Source organism: Falco biarmicus, chromosome 12 (assembly GCF_023638135.1).
Source record: "Falco biarmicus isolate bFalBia1 chromosome 12, bFalBia1.pri, whole genome shotgun sequence".
NCBI classification, from domain to species: Eukaryota; Metazoa; Chordata; class Aves; order Falconiformes; family Falconidae; genus Falco; species Falco biarmicus.
Window position 1 is genome coordinate 15,111,897 of NC_079299.1, and position 15,407 is coordinate 15,127,303.

Below are 15,407 nucleotides of genomic sequence, written 5' to 3' on the forward strand. Positions count from 1 at the left end.
CCAAACCACTGCAACACAGCCCTCTTCCCAAACACAACCTACCTTAAACTCACCGGCTGGGTTCGGAAGAAGAAGCTTTACAAAAAAACAGCCAACAACCTCTGCATCATTCTTCTAAACCTGCATCTTCTGTAGAGACACTTTCAAGTCACAAACCTGAAAAATCTCTGCTTCTGTTTTCATATCTCCTGTCCCTCCTTGACCAGTCTTTAGTAGTTTTTCCCATTCCCCATTTCATGGTATTGACTACTACATGGGGGCAACAATAAGACTGATGTATACATACAATGTTTAACACAAAACTGTTAAATAAATAAAGGAAGAAAAAGAAGCCAGCCCTGCCTTAACCTCTTTTAGTCAAAATGACTACAAAGAAAAAAAGTCAACGGTGCCAGTTACATAAAAATTAACATAGTTTTTAATGAATTCAATTTAACCATATAAAAGTTTACTTTCCTTCATTCTGGTATCTCCCATCCCCAACAGACGCTCAGATGCACTACTTTCTATACCTTCACAAACAGAAATCTCAGATTACACATATCTCATCACACTGTACGTATTTGAGAAGTCAGTTTGCCTTCCCACTGTAGAAGTTCATGTCAAAGTTTTTCCCTAGGATGGATACAAGCTTAAAAAAAGCTGAGGTATATCTCTCTTCCAGTAAGCAAACAATATCAACATTTAAAAACCCAACTATAAATGCTGCTACAAAACCGAAGTAAGAAGTCAAGAAATAAGAAACCTTTTTATTGCCCTGCTTGGCTGAAACCCAGTGGTATGGGAATGAAATCCATGTTTGGGTGAGAAGTGATTTGGGTTTATGACAAAGCAGGGATAATTTCATGCAGTAGGGGAAATGACATTTCAAATCTGTTTTGGGGGAAGAGTAATGTTCTAAAGGTAATTTCTCTCCAATTTCCCACCTGTATTTCTTCCTCACATTCATACATGCATAATAACTAATTTTTTCAAGTGACACCTGAAATTAATTGTTTCTAACAGCTAAAATGGCACCTACTGTCTATAAGATGAAAGACTAGTATCATCCAAGGACATTTAGCTTCTCGCAACGTGCATGAAAGTTTTATTAGCTACATAGATCAACAGTAAGGAACCACTGTATAATGAGTAAAAGAGAGTGGAATTTTTGAAGGTAAATTGTAACAATTGCCTCCTTTCAGAAACTGCATACCTTGTCCATGATCTGAAAATCCATTAGGAATTTCTGAAATGGTTACCATAATATCCATAGTGTGACCACTCTACGGCCCTGCAGGCTCACCCAGGAGTATTTTTTAATGAGTTTATTCTGTGTTCAAGATTATTTCCACATCCCTACTAGAGCAGCAACCTCAGCTACAGAGCACAGGGCATAGACATCCTTCATTCGCTGCAGAAGGAAGGGGCTGAAGGCCAACAAAAACATTGGGGTGCTTATGTGCTAACTGGAGGGCCTAGAGAAACAGGAATGCTCAGGACTGGAGAGTTTTAAGAGTCCGAGAATAGGTTTTAGATTAATAAGGCCAAACAGTAGAAGATTTGGAGCAGGACTAGAGTTCAAAGGCAGAACCCCTTGGAAGAGAAGCAGCTTCACAAGCTGCAATTTTTGGACCTTGGAGGAAAGAGACACATAAGAAGAAGAGGGTGTTCTAGAGTAGGAAGGCTAGAGGGAAAAATCTCCAATTAGTAGGGGTGAGTTTACCTCCAGGCATGCTCTAGAGGTAAGGGAACACACGTGACCATTGCTCCTCTTCTCCTTCACTGCCTGCTCTCTGCTGTCAAGAGCAACAGGGCTAGTTTGTGACCACGAGAGAGACTGGGCATTTGGAAGAGCCACTGGTACCAAAACCTCTCAGCAACACTCCCCTTCTGTGAAATCGCACATGAGTAAAATTTACTCTCAGTGCTTAACAGCAGATATTTTTGGCCACTTATTTCTTGGCAGCACAATTTAAGCAAGGCTACGTGTTTTTGTAACATTATGATTCAATATATCCATAAAAAAAGCAACATTTTCAAATTGTTGTTGGCTAAGGTCATGTTTTGCAAACTTACAGTTGATACCAAGTGATGCTTACCTATTTTTTTTTGAATTTTCATCTTTCCCTCTTTTAACCCCAAAAATTCTTGTAATCAGAGCACTAAAAAGAAGTGTAGATGAATTTCTTACCTAAAGGAAAAAGAAAAGAACATGAACTATGTTTTAAAAACTCCTTTAAATGTACTAATGTTTCTTTAAATACAGCCACTAATGTACAGTCAAAAAGAAAAACAGCTGAGTGAAGGACAGAGCATGCCTACTGTTCAGAGGTCAGCACGTGGAAGCAATTAATTCAGAGCATTTTTCCTCTTAAAATGGTACTAATAGAAAGCTCAGAGGTTTTGGAGATGTCCATCTTTAATATAAGGGGATACATCCAGATTTCTAGTAGTTCAAAGCATTCACCCTTATGCATGGCAGATGATGAAATGTTCTACCTTAATGTACCATATGGAATGTCATTTTTTACTGAAAAGCAAAGTAACAGTGAGAATGACTGTAAATGCACTCCTTACTAGCTAGCTGCACTGACTCAAAATTTAACAGCTAGATATATTGTTATCATGAGGTAAGCTTTGCCCTACTTTTTGTCAGCACTTCACATTACAGAAAAAAACCAAAAAATGTGACCAAAACTATGACTTTTTTGCAAGTCTACATTATTCTTTGCTGTACACTGAAATACTGCACTACATAACATTCCAGAAACCGCACTGTCATTTATAAACATGACCAAAGCTTCACTGAACAGCACTACTCTATATCCTGTTAAATTAGAGAAGCAAAATTAAGAATTAACTTACTGCCCAGACAGGTGACATAAAACCTAGAACTGCTGCTTGTATTCCATCAGCAACATAAGGCATGATGTTTTCACCTAAACGTGTATCCCTAAACAGTGCCCGAAGGATATTTAAAGCATGAACCTATGGGGGTAGAAGAAAAATAGATATTCATTGGAAAATATCTTGAATTTAAAGTATGTTAATTACGGCAGTGAACATGCAAAACAAAAACAATCCATACGCACATTTATAGGACTTCATTTCCATAATAAATACAAGAAGACTGCTATTAAAAAATACATTAAAACGGTGCTGCAGTGAACATTGTTAAAAATAATTAGTTTCAAAATATATTCTTCCAACAACTACAGTCCAAGCATTGCAAGTAAAGGCCAACATTCTTTCTTCCTTAGCTTATCATGGCTGTAAAAATAACTTTCGAAGTTTAGAATCATCTTTTCCAACATTCTTGACGTGCTGTAGATACTGTGAGAAAAAATAAACTACAACTCACAGGAGGACAATATTAAGCTAAAACTGACAGCCAGGCTTGCTTCACCATATGGAACATTTTCTGATATTTCTCTACCCTCTGTAAAGGAAGGTGGTAATCTATGTAGCTTCATAGACTTTGACAAAGCTACATAAATTCATATCGACAGAAGATCTGGCAGATCCATTAGAACATCATTCTATGTATTGTCAACAAATTACGGCTTGCACTTAAAACCAGAAATACTAAGTATTTGATAACATTTTGAAGATAAAGATCTAAATGATAATATGATCTTTAAAATAAACATTAAAAAAAGAAAAAACATAATAAAATTAAGATAAATATTTTAAATATTTTTTATGCATTCTGAATGTATATATTTACATTTTAGAAGTTACTAAGGTTGCATAAAATCACTTTTCATCTAATATTTTACTGCATACAGTATGATTTATGAAACTCATTTATTTACTCTAAATGTAAACAAATGCTTGCTTGTTAATTTCCTTGTAAAAAGGAAATTACTCATCTATGTTTAGAAATGTACCAATCAGTAAACCGATCACATAAATTCAAAATGAATGTGACTGCATTCGATGTACTAGAAAAAAAAACATGAAATTATGTCCAATCCATTTTCCACTATTTTATGCACTTGCAAATTCCAGTGAACTTCGTAACCTCTGCACCCCTAGCTATAGATAATAAACCCAAAATATCTTTATTAAAAACACACACAAATTTCCTTAACTGTCTGAAGTAACACAAACATTTTTTTGACATTTGCCTTCTGATGAGAAGCTGTATTTTACCTGTGGAATTACACTTGATTCATTCAAAGGTGCAGCCAAAGGTATCAGCTCTTTCATTGTCATTTTCAGCAAATCTGTTTTGCTCTTCTTGGGTTCTGAAGCTAACAAAGCCTACAGACAGTCAAAAAAAAAATATCAGCTGTTCTTAGCCATTTTTCTTTACTACCAGTTCTGCTCCACATTCCTGTATTTATCATATTATAGCCTAGCTTCTGATCATATACAAGGACTAAAGAAAGATTTGCAAAAAGTAAGTTTCAGTTCTAATTCTTAGTTTTGTTCAAAGCCTCTTAGCATGCCATGTTTCAGTATGAAAACTTTACTAATGCACTACCCATCTGCCTAAGAAAAATCTGCTTGCATGTAACCGCTAGTAATTTATCACACCCAAAAAAATCATAGTATTTATTACAGTGAAAGTATCTGCCATGTAATAGATACTTACATTTTCTAGTATGGATTTTTTTTTTAGTTTAATAACATACATATTAGATTACACAGGCTGACCAAAGAATGAATCCTGGTTTGCGAAACAGGATAAAAAAGGCAGCACATTTTTAAAAGGAGGGAAGAGAGACATCCATCTCCAAATAGTAGTTCAATGCGTAGGACATCCAGCTGAGATGAAAACACTCCTTTAAAATTCAGGACTGGAGTTAAAACAGTCTTTCTCCATCTAGTAGCTCTTGTTGAATTTGTCCAACTTAGTACAAATGGACAATCATAAATCACTTATTTCTAATAAAAAATTATTATGCATTTGTGTTTTGGGTCCCAGAGTCTGTTCAGCATCAGTTCAAATGATATTTAATAGTACTTTACATCATACAAGAACAATCAAATGGATCAACTGCAAGCCAAATGAAGTATAGATATTAGGCAGAAACCCAGAAGTAGTCATCGTCAGTTTATCATTATCTCCAACAATGGGAGAAACAGAAGGATGGGGAAAAAAGTATTAGTGAAGTATGAAATAAAAGAGAATGAACTGGAGACTAAAATTTCATACCCTAAAAATGTTAAAGCCGTAATATTTTCCCACCATTTCCTCATCCACTAATAGGAGCTGCACCTTTGTACTATTAGATAATATTTTTTTTAAATAGGTCATATAAAATGTTCGTAACCTAAAAAGTACACATTATCATTAAAACAGATGTGTTTTACTAAAACAAGAATAAATGTCACAGGAAGTAGATAGCAAAGAGACCACACTGAGCCTCAATTTCATGCATTAATAAAATAACCTTGTTACAGTACTGTTAGGCTATGCATTACAACTTGTATATTTATTATTTAAATGCAACATGCTATTTAAGGCTTAATCCATTTTATTGAGGGCTACGGGCACATTCAGTAGTTGAACCCTATCACCTCTTTTTACAATAAAGTTACAATTTGAAAATAGATTCTTTCAGGATAAGCCAAATGTTCATTTCAAACCTTCTCATTGATGTACTAGAGTAACTTCGTACTCTTCCAGAGCTGTCAAAATAGAAGCATCTGACTTTTTTATCCAAACAGCTATGGCACAGCACAAGCTTTGCCATGTGGACTCAGTAATGTAGGCCAACTGCAGACTACGCACGTTTTCTGCAAAGGGGTACCCTTGGGTCCACGTAGTCCTTACATTAGACAGTGTAAATTTTACGTGAACAATTGATTCAAACATGTTTGTTTTTTCACATTCTCAGGATTAATGCTAGCTAATGCCCAGGGGATTCAAACTCTGTGGTGTGAATGGGGAAACCAGAAGACATGAAATCACCAAATTCATTTTGCAGACAACTTACAGACATAAAATGGAAAGATCTTTTAACTGCTGAAATTGAAAAAGAAAAATGTCTTTAAAACCAATGCCCTACTTCTGATCTCTGCTGCCTAGCACACACATACCTAGCAAAGCCAGGAGCAGGCTGTGACTGACATAAGAGAGGTCAGACAGAAGCAGGCTGCCTCAACCTTCTCAGGGCAAACTCGGAGTGAAAAACAAGCAAGATGAATTATTCTGGCAGGAGGAACTTGCTCCCAGCAGTCCCTCAGATTCTTGGAATGTGCTTGAAACTAACTTCAGCAAGCGGAGAAAGTTACAAATCATGTAGTTAATCTTGGACTCCTATCTTAGAAAACTGGTTGAAAATTAAAACAATGCAGATTAACTTAGGAGAAAGCAATCACGGCCACTTTAAGGAGGAAAGGAACGGAAACAGGTGAAGTGTAATCTGCAGGACCAACTCTGCAATGACTGAACCCACAAGAATCAGATGAGCTGCATACTACTGCAAGGCACTCAGCAGGAGGTGGTGCTTTGAGCAGAGACAAAACACTGCCCACAAGCTGATCAGCCATCAGTTCTGAACTTGGCAGAAGCTAGAGGGTGGAATGTGTGGAGCTGATGATAACATGGGGAGCGGGAAGACTGCAGGAGCATGGCCCCACACTCACGGATATGTCTTCAGTAACCTACTCATTCATCACACTCAAGACTGTCAGTCCACGCCAGTCAGCGTGACCGTTACTTGATTCCGCCTTATTACTGTTGAGTGGACTACGCAAATTCTTTGTGGTATTTTCTGGGCCACCATTTTACAATTCTACGATGGTCTGTTCAGATTTTACCACCCTCCCACTTCACATGGAAGCAGCACAGTTATACAGTTAACAGAGTCTCACTTAATCTGTGAATTAAATTATGGATTTGCTAGGATTATGACAGTGGTCACACAGAGCCTAAGATCAGTCTTTTTAAGCACTATTTAAATCTACCTCAAGCATCAACAGAACTGCAGTGCTAAACAGCATCAAACACGGTTTAATTACATGCGGCTTCTTGGCTGCACAAAGGCAATCAAGGCCTGTATAAAAAAAAGTAACACTTTCACTAAAAGGGGTTGACATAAGAAAAACAAATATGTAAGTGTATTCACCAGAAAGGACATGAAAAAAATAAAATTAAAGCGATTGTAATTACATTAGTTGGTACCTGTATGTAGAATGGAATTCCTGCACTACGTCTGGTTGCACATAGCGTAGATGAAGGATCACAAGATTTGATTTCTTCTAACACATAGCTTAGCCACTGCTCCGGCATCTTGCGCAGACTCTCGCTGTCACATCTACATGAAACAAATACATAAAAAACTAGGACAGTCTCAAAGAAGGTCATTTAGTGACCCTGCAGAAATACTTCTTATTATATGTGAACATCTCCAAGCATATAAAGATTTTGCTAAGAAACAGGACAGAAATTAGAAAAGGAATTGTATGTTTTTCCAATATTGGCACAAATTGTATTAACCCTAATTATTAAATGCCACTAGGAAAAGATATCTCACTGAACAGAAACCAGGATTCTGTGCTTCAGCACTGCAACTGTTCCGTTTCTGCCAGGAACTTTGTTCTGGAGAAGAAAACAAAGACATACACACATCAGTTACTGTGTAGGAAGTGACAGTCACAAATTTACATCTTTGTTGTCACACACAGTAGCTGATGCTTGATCCTTACATTAGCTAACATATACAATTAAGTTTATAACCATACAAAAAACAAAACTGAAGCCCCTCAAAGTAAATGCCTATTATATAAATACCCGTGCAAACCTCAGAGCAGCAGAAGGAATGACATACAAGACATACTGCTCTTTCCAAAATACTGTTAGTCAAACTTCTGGTAAGGCTCCTAAATTGCTCTCCTATCACCAAACACTCCCCCCTCTGCAGGTAAAAATCTCAGCATTGCCTGAAAGCAAAGGACTTCCAAGGACAAGGAGAACTGAATTCTACTTCAATTGCTGGTGCTGATCAGTTCAATGCAATTCATACTCAGGGTGCAAGACCAGTCCATTAGTCTTATGTCAATGTTCCAAAAGGATCATTTATTGTTACAAAAATTTCTATTAATGGGACACTGTTTCTAAAACCTGTCATACTGGTTTGACATGTGATTCAGAGTAGAAAAAAAGAATTAATCACTGTGGGCAATAAAATTGCAATTAGCTCAATCATGCAGGACTTGTCTTACCTAAAAATATAAACTATAATTAAATCCATTATTAAGTAGTGACACCTTACAGTAAGACTACAATCAAGTTTTCTACGTAAGTGACTGAAAGAATTTAAAAGAAAAGCTAAAAGGTAGGAGATACTGATGTGAAAACCAAAATCTAATGGAAGATCTAAATCTACTCTCTCCTTCTTTACCTTCCTCTTATTAAAGCAAGAATTTAGGTAGGCTAAAAATGTGATACTCAACAACAAATGAAGTTTTAATCTGTAGTGAAACCCTCCTTACCCTCTTTTACAAAATAAACAGAAAATCAGTAAGAGAACACAGGTCACAGGAAGTGCAAGACAGGTCTGCAGAAGACACAGCACACTTCTCACTCTTCAGTAATTCCCCTACAATTTCTACCACAGGTTTCCTACACAGCTGCCAGGCCTTCTACCCATTTTTTAAGGGCAGCATCTCTTCAACACAGTGGCCAGCACACAAACCATCCATCCAGAATGCAAGAAAAACATGGCTTCGCAAAGGGTATGTCACCTCACACCACAGCATAAAAGAAAGGCACTTCCTGGCCCATGCCTGTGATGGAAGCAATCAAAACAACCTGCAAACTAACAGTGAGTTCTCTTTTCTTTGACTTTCTCTTTCTGTTGCTGATAATTAGCTTCCCCTGCTTACTTTCAGGACATGTTCCTTCGCTCACTTGTGGGTACACAAGGAGGATGCAATTTTAGGGTTGAGACCACGCAAAACTTCTCATGGATCTCCTCCATGGGTCCCTGCAGCTAAACTCCACTTTGCAGTTCTCTTCATCCAATGCATCAACGCATACTGCAAAAGCTACTACTTCCAATCGTGTCTGCGGCTGGTCTTAACCGCCCTAGCTAAGCAGAATTTAAATGTCTTAGTTTAGTCATGCAAAGAACAATGCTCATCTCTCTTCAGTATGTTATCTTAGGATTGAACCAGACATCCCATGAGGTGTTCACATCTGCTGTGATGCAGAAGAACACAAAAGTAAAGCATTAAGGAAAAATCTAAAAGTTGCTACACAGCATACTGAATATTTTATTCTTAAGTACACTGAGGGTTTTTTTCCCCTTTCAGTAGTAATACAGAAATGTACTGAAACCCAGTAAACCTCAGACTCCCTTAAAACTGTATTGCTTTGATCTCGCCACAAGTAATTCTACCTAGTTCAGTCACCCACCAAAGCACTTTTTTTTTTAAAAAAAAAAAAAAAAAAAAGGTGAAGGAGTTATTGCATTAAAGTTAGAAACCCTAGAGGCTATTGACTTTGCAATGGAGATGACTACTCCCTTAAATCTGGCAGCTCCATCTCCTTATGGTCTGGCAAGAAGAATATTGTCTTAAGAAACAGGTGGCCCTACATTTTAAGAATAATGAAGCTTTACAATGTAAAAAATGGTGGTCTGAAGCTCAAATGTCATTTTTGAGAATGAAATAGTAATTATTTTCACCAGATCAAACAAATAGTATTGATAATTAAAATGTAAACATAGCAACTTGATACACAAATTACATAAGATGAAGTACAGTAAATGTTATTCCACAAACTTCTGTCTGTCCATCTGCCAGTTACAATTTCATACATGCCCAGAACCCTTTCTGTGGTCAGTATCAACGACTACAAAAAGCCTAGCAATCCAAAGTTAAAGCTAAACCCCTCACCCTAACTCATATGGCTGGATTTGCTCCTGTCCAAAATTAATGGTGTGTTAAGAACGAAAGACTGATCTTGGGGCTTTGGCCTTCCTGGATATCAGTGGTTTGTGGCATCAATTTCACATGACCAGAAGCATTTTTTCACATGAGTATATCCAGAATTCAGTGTTTCCAATTGCTGTAATCAGTCCCTATCTGGGGAAAAAGGGGTTTTCTTTCACCATCTCCCCTCTCTCAATAGACCTGTAGTACTACTACTCCTTTTCACGTAAGTAATGTGATTCCTATTCTTTATAAAGTTAAGTCTCCATACTGCCCCAGCACTTCTCAGACAAATAAGGAGACAAGAATCTATAGCCTCAGAAACACACTACTATTCAAGGCACAAGTCAAGCTAGAAAACGTCTACTTTTAAGTACAACTCCTCTGAAACCATTAAGTCCTTTCACTTGCAGCCTTCGTTTCACAGCATCTGCTCTAAATGAAGCAACATTTTCCATATTTTATAGGTGCATTGAGAAAGGTGCTATTTTGAGGTTTCCTTAGCAGTAAAGCAGAGCAGAACAAACTTTGGGTGGCCTCAACATTTCAGAGAGACAACAGTATTACCCCTATCTCTCTCTTTCACCAGGCAGGAAAAGAAATGAGGGGAAATATGAACAGTTAAAATTATCAACATGTCTTCACACTGAGCAGTGCCTTAACATTGTATCTTTTACTTCATTATATAGTGTACTTCCCCACCTTACAAGCACCACAATACATAAAAACAGGTTTTTCCCGCTAATTTATTTCTCTCCATTTTAGACTTTCGTTCACATCTGTGATTAAACTTTTGCTGAAAAGTTAGTGACAATTCTAGCACATTTCACTAGAAAGTCCATTAACGATGTTTACGTTTTACAAGTCTTCCTAACAGACCACAGAGGCCTGAGAAGGCAAAGCATTACAGTCACTTCAGAGCAACAAAATGAGTCAGGAGCAGCATTTACTGCAAAGGGTCCTGCCAAGAATCCCGGTTCCCCAACAGAAGAAAGATCAGACACTGACTAGGTACAGATGAATGATTTCCACTGGTACTGGATTAAACATCTATAAAATCAAAGCAGGGTTTTTCTTTACCATTACAGTTTTCCAGAAAACTGTAATGGATATGGTCCTAACATGTTGCATATACATAAAATTGTGTTCACCAAGTTTAATTTAAGCTCCAAATTCAACATTTAAAAGTGCTCAAAATACATTCTTCCTAAATAACAACATTGCACTGCATGACATAACTCTTCCCAAACCTTCCCCTTGCGTTCTGCAACTCTGAGGCAAAGCACTAGTGCCATAACTATGCAACACCATGATTCTGAGATTTCTGGAAATGTTTATGTTCTCCACTTGGTCTCTCAGAAAAGCTCCACTAAATAAAAGTGAAACAGGCAAACGACCATTTGGAACAAAGAAATTGTTTGGGTATTTGTAAGGATTACAGGATACTCAAGTTTAAGACCAATGCTGCCCAGAGGCTTCCAGGTACTTTCTCTAAACCAGCACATTATCAGACCAAAGGGGCATTTGTAATTTCTCAGGGCCTATGAAAAGAAAATATTTTTTTAAAAAAAACATTACTTAGTTCATTGATATGAACATCTCTTGTAACTAACTGTATGGTTATGCCTGCAGCTGCAGACAATATTAAGCAGGCACAACAAAGTGAGCATTACACCCCCAGAAGGAGTATGAACAGGGAAAAGGAAGAATGGTAACTTGCCTACTTAATAGCACACTCAGCAATTTATATCCAAATGTCAAGACAGAGATCAAATTTCACCAGGTTCATAAGAAATCTCCATGGAAGAAAGATTTTTCTTTCACCACTAACTCAGACAGTTCTGAATACCATTGCTCTGTCTCGAAAGAAGCCTACCCTTGGTTCTTATAAAGACTGGTATTTAAGAGCTGTACAGCTAAAAGCGAGATCAGATGGTAAATATTCCAGCATATAGTTTATAGGCAAACATTTTCTTAAAAAGAGAAGGATGTTCAACTGGAGTCATTCATAAAAGCATGGGAAAGGGATTTGGCACAGCCTTGGTGACAGATTTTTTTACTGGGTCTTAGAGAAAGATTGCGTTAAAGTGGCAAGGATGCTTTTGTAGGTCTTGAGTTCAATTCTGTTCAACGAAGTATTGTCTTATTATTATACATATACATTATTATAAGCTGCCCCAGATACAGCTGTAATAATATATTATTATTACAGCTGGTAATCTCCTCTGGTATTTGTGGAGGCAGCAGTAAATTAACATAGATTCTGGTACACATATTTCAAGACTGTCTGTGAGACTAGCAGTTATGGAGAGTGCTAGGCCAGTTTGGATTTACCTGCAGAACGGAGCCCTTCAGCTGCAGCCAGATAAATGGAAAAACTCCGGGACACTCAGACCTGCAGCACGACTGCATTTGCTGAGAGACTCAACTGGCCCATTTTGCATAAGAGTCCCAAGACACTCCTCTTACCCCAGGAGTACCAGACCAAAGAGTCACTGGGTATTCTGTTATCAGTCTCCTTCCTCCTTCATTTTAAATACAAATATTAGCATTGAGACCCGTACCTCCTGGCAAATACCTTCCTTCACTGAAACAAATCTATTTCCACAGAGCTGCTCTCTTGTTCTTGTAAACTGGTTTTTTGCAAAGGAATACTTGCAACACCTTCACTTTAAATATGCATCATCAAAAAACTGTTTTGGAGAACTGTTAATTCAGAAGAGGAAAATTACTTATACTCAAGTGCACTTTTTTTCTCTCTAAATGATACATACATACTTCCTAATTTTTTTAGTAACTTCCAGAAAAGCAGAGTTCTCTTAAGCTTGGCTCTTCGTTTGTAAAATGAATATAAAGATGCTCTTAAGTAGGTTGTGCTCCATTAAATACAATAGCAGAAAAAGGGAGAGGGAACAAACATACGAGGAACTTCTCTGAAGTCTAGGTAGATTTTTTTGCCTCAGCTTTTAAAAGAAATTTAAAAACTGAAAATCAAAGAAAAACAGCTTGTCTGCCATGAAGAAGGTCCACTATAAGCTGACAGAATGTTTTATATGTTTTCCAGTATTTCACGCTTTTTAGTTTGCCTTTCCTACGAAGTTTTTTCTAGATAGTCCTACATATTGACTGAGATCAGATTAGTGGGGCTGTAACTGTTTGGATCACCTCCATTCTCCTCTCAAAAAGGTGGATGGAAATAAAAGATCTTTTGACTTTTTTTTTGGGGGGGGGGTGGTTTTGTTTTTTAAACAGTATTACTCTGCTGGCCAGACTCTTCAATCTGATGGGAGGAATAAACCTTTTGAAACTGAAGTAGATCATACAACTCAACCATGGAATTTTTAAATTTTTTTTTTACATCAACACATTTATCTTCACACCCAAAGTACTCAGGGATATTATCCTTCAATATTTAGCAATTGTTTCTATACATTCTATACATTCTATACTGTTAACAGCTTATTTTATTTTGAATACTGTATTAATTTAATGAACATTCAAAGAAATGCTGCTGACATTAAAATATACTAGCTATTGGCACAACATTTTTTAACTTGTCACTGTTTGTCTCAAAAGAGCACCAGTGCCTTAACTTGTTAATACTTTGTTATTTGCCTTTGAAAAAAACCCAGTTTCACATACAAAACTAAGTTTAGATAACAATACAGAAAGTCTGAAGTTATGATGTCAGAGATCTGCAAGAGAAGCACTAAAAAGAATGAAGGATTTTGCTGCTGGAGTAGGGGTTACTTTTTTTTTTTAATTAAACCCCCCCAGTATTACAAGTGCAACATCAAATTCAGGAGACTAAATGAAAGTGCACACTGTGCTAAAGCATCTATAAATAGCAGCCATAAGTATGCAGCAGACAGCAGAATAATGTTTTGTACTTGACTTGGAAAAAATCAAAAGTATAAAATGACTGCTCTGTAATCCATTCAAATTAGATCACTAACTGAAGTGACAGTATAACCACTTCTCTAGAAAGTTGCCTAGATAAGTGAGATCACTTCAACTCCTATCCATGATAGTATGTTTCCAGTCATTAATCTTGGCAAGCTTTTTCTCACTCACTGCAGGAGCTGCTCTGCCGATACAGCACTGGAAACAGAAAAGATCTAGCCCAGCAGGGAACTTAAAAAGCCAGCATAAAGGGTGCCACTGGGCGATCATCTGATAAATCACCTTAAAACGTCCTGAACCAAGTTTTCATAATACAGAAAAAGAACACAACATTTACACAAATGTATATAACTTATATAGACAAGCAAAAAGATAAGCAAGAACAGTACCACACATCAGCGTCTTTTTCCTTTTAAAGTAAATAATCAAGTGTAAAGTAAGGTCATGCAAGCTCCCAACAGACTACTCAAGGCAATTTAAAATGCCTCAGATTGCCAGCACATAAAAGGAAATAACGTACCTTCTACAGATACATCACCAACAGAATCGTGGCTTTATAGCTTAGCATCTCACTGGCATACAGAATGAAGGTTGTAATGTGCCGAGTACCAATTTCTGTAGCAGTGCTGGTACCTACCCCACCAACATCCCATACCAGAGACCAGCCCCTCAAGTCTGCTAGGAAAATTGTCTGAGGGGACACTCAGTAAACCTGGTTAGCAGCTGGTCTGTACTTAGAGCAACAAAAGTGTTTCCATCACCAGATTTATTTTTACTTTAAGAAAACGCAGCATCGCTACCGCCACCACCACAAAAAAAACTAACCCCTCTTCCTTCCTCCACAACCCCCAAAATAAACAAGAAACAGAGCAGTGCCTCAGACAGGCCCACACAGAGCAAAAGGGGAACACTGGTTACTTAACCTGGCATTGGTGTGAAAATACATGTACTTCAAATTGAAAATTGGACTGGTCTTTCAAGAAACCATATTAAAAAAAAAAACAGCAAAAGCCACAAAGTCAGTAGATGTTTTGATTTGCCTTATTAAAACCTGGGTAAGATATAATTACTATATATCACAAAGAAAGATTAACAACACTTTAAATAGGTAACTAAGCATGTAATGGAAATTCTAATGCTCTGGCCCAGACCTCAGGATAATTCTGCTCATTTAATTCTTCTAGGAAAGTATAAACTTATAAGAGGAAAGAAAAAAAAAATCAAAAAGATTGCATATCACATCTTGTGATGCACTGCCAGGTAGTCTTCCAAATGTCAGAATACACAACTCTGTGACAAGTAATGAAAGTTTCCAGGAAAACATCCTGGCTGAAACAAAAAGTCTGGCATTCATTCTCATGAAACGCCAGAGAACAGGGGGGTGGAGGGAAGAATTCTACACTCTTACTTTGCCCAAGCACTTTTAAGAGCTGTTCAGTAAACTAATACACCAGAAATGGAGAAAAATACAGCAAACATTAAATGTCTGTATTGTCTTTTGATGCCCAAGCACCATCTCTAACCATAAAGTGTTACAGTCCAACGCACAGATGTCATGTAACTAATGTCATAATCATGCCTACACCAAACTAGAAATAAAATCCACAGGAAATCAAGGATCTGCTTGTACA

The 15,407-nt window shown here is 37.2% G+C and overlaps 1 protein-coding gene across 8 annotated transcripts in view; it reads right to left on the reverse strand.

Annotated features, from left to right (window-relative positions):
* THADA (THADA armadillo repeat containing) overlaps positions 1-15,407 on the reverse strand; it is a 161,680-nt gene that overhangs the window by 121,621 nt on the left and 24,652 nt on the right. For all 8 annotated transcript variants that reach the window (XR_008824825.1, XM_056356822.1, XM_056356824.1 and 5 more), the window contains exons 23-26: positions 7,121-7,253; positions 4,138-4,248; positions 2,848-2,970; positions 2,082-2,173 (exon numbers count right to left, since the gene is read on the reverse strand). Coding sequence is in view for 7 of the 8 variants with exons in the window: in XM_056356822.1 (XP_056212797.1) it covers positions 2,082-2,173; positions 2,848-2,970; positions 4,138-4,248; positions 7,121-7,253 (459 nt within the window). In the remaining variant the exon portion in view is untranslated. The remainder of the gene's footprint in view (positions 1-2,081; positions 2,174-2,847; positions 2,971-4,137; positions 4,249-7,120; positions 7,254-15,407) is intronic.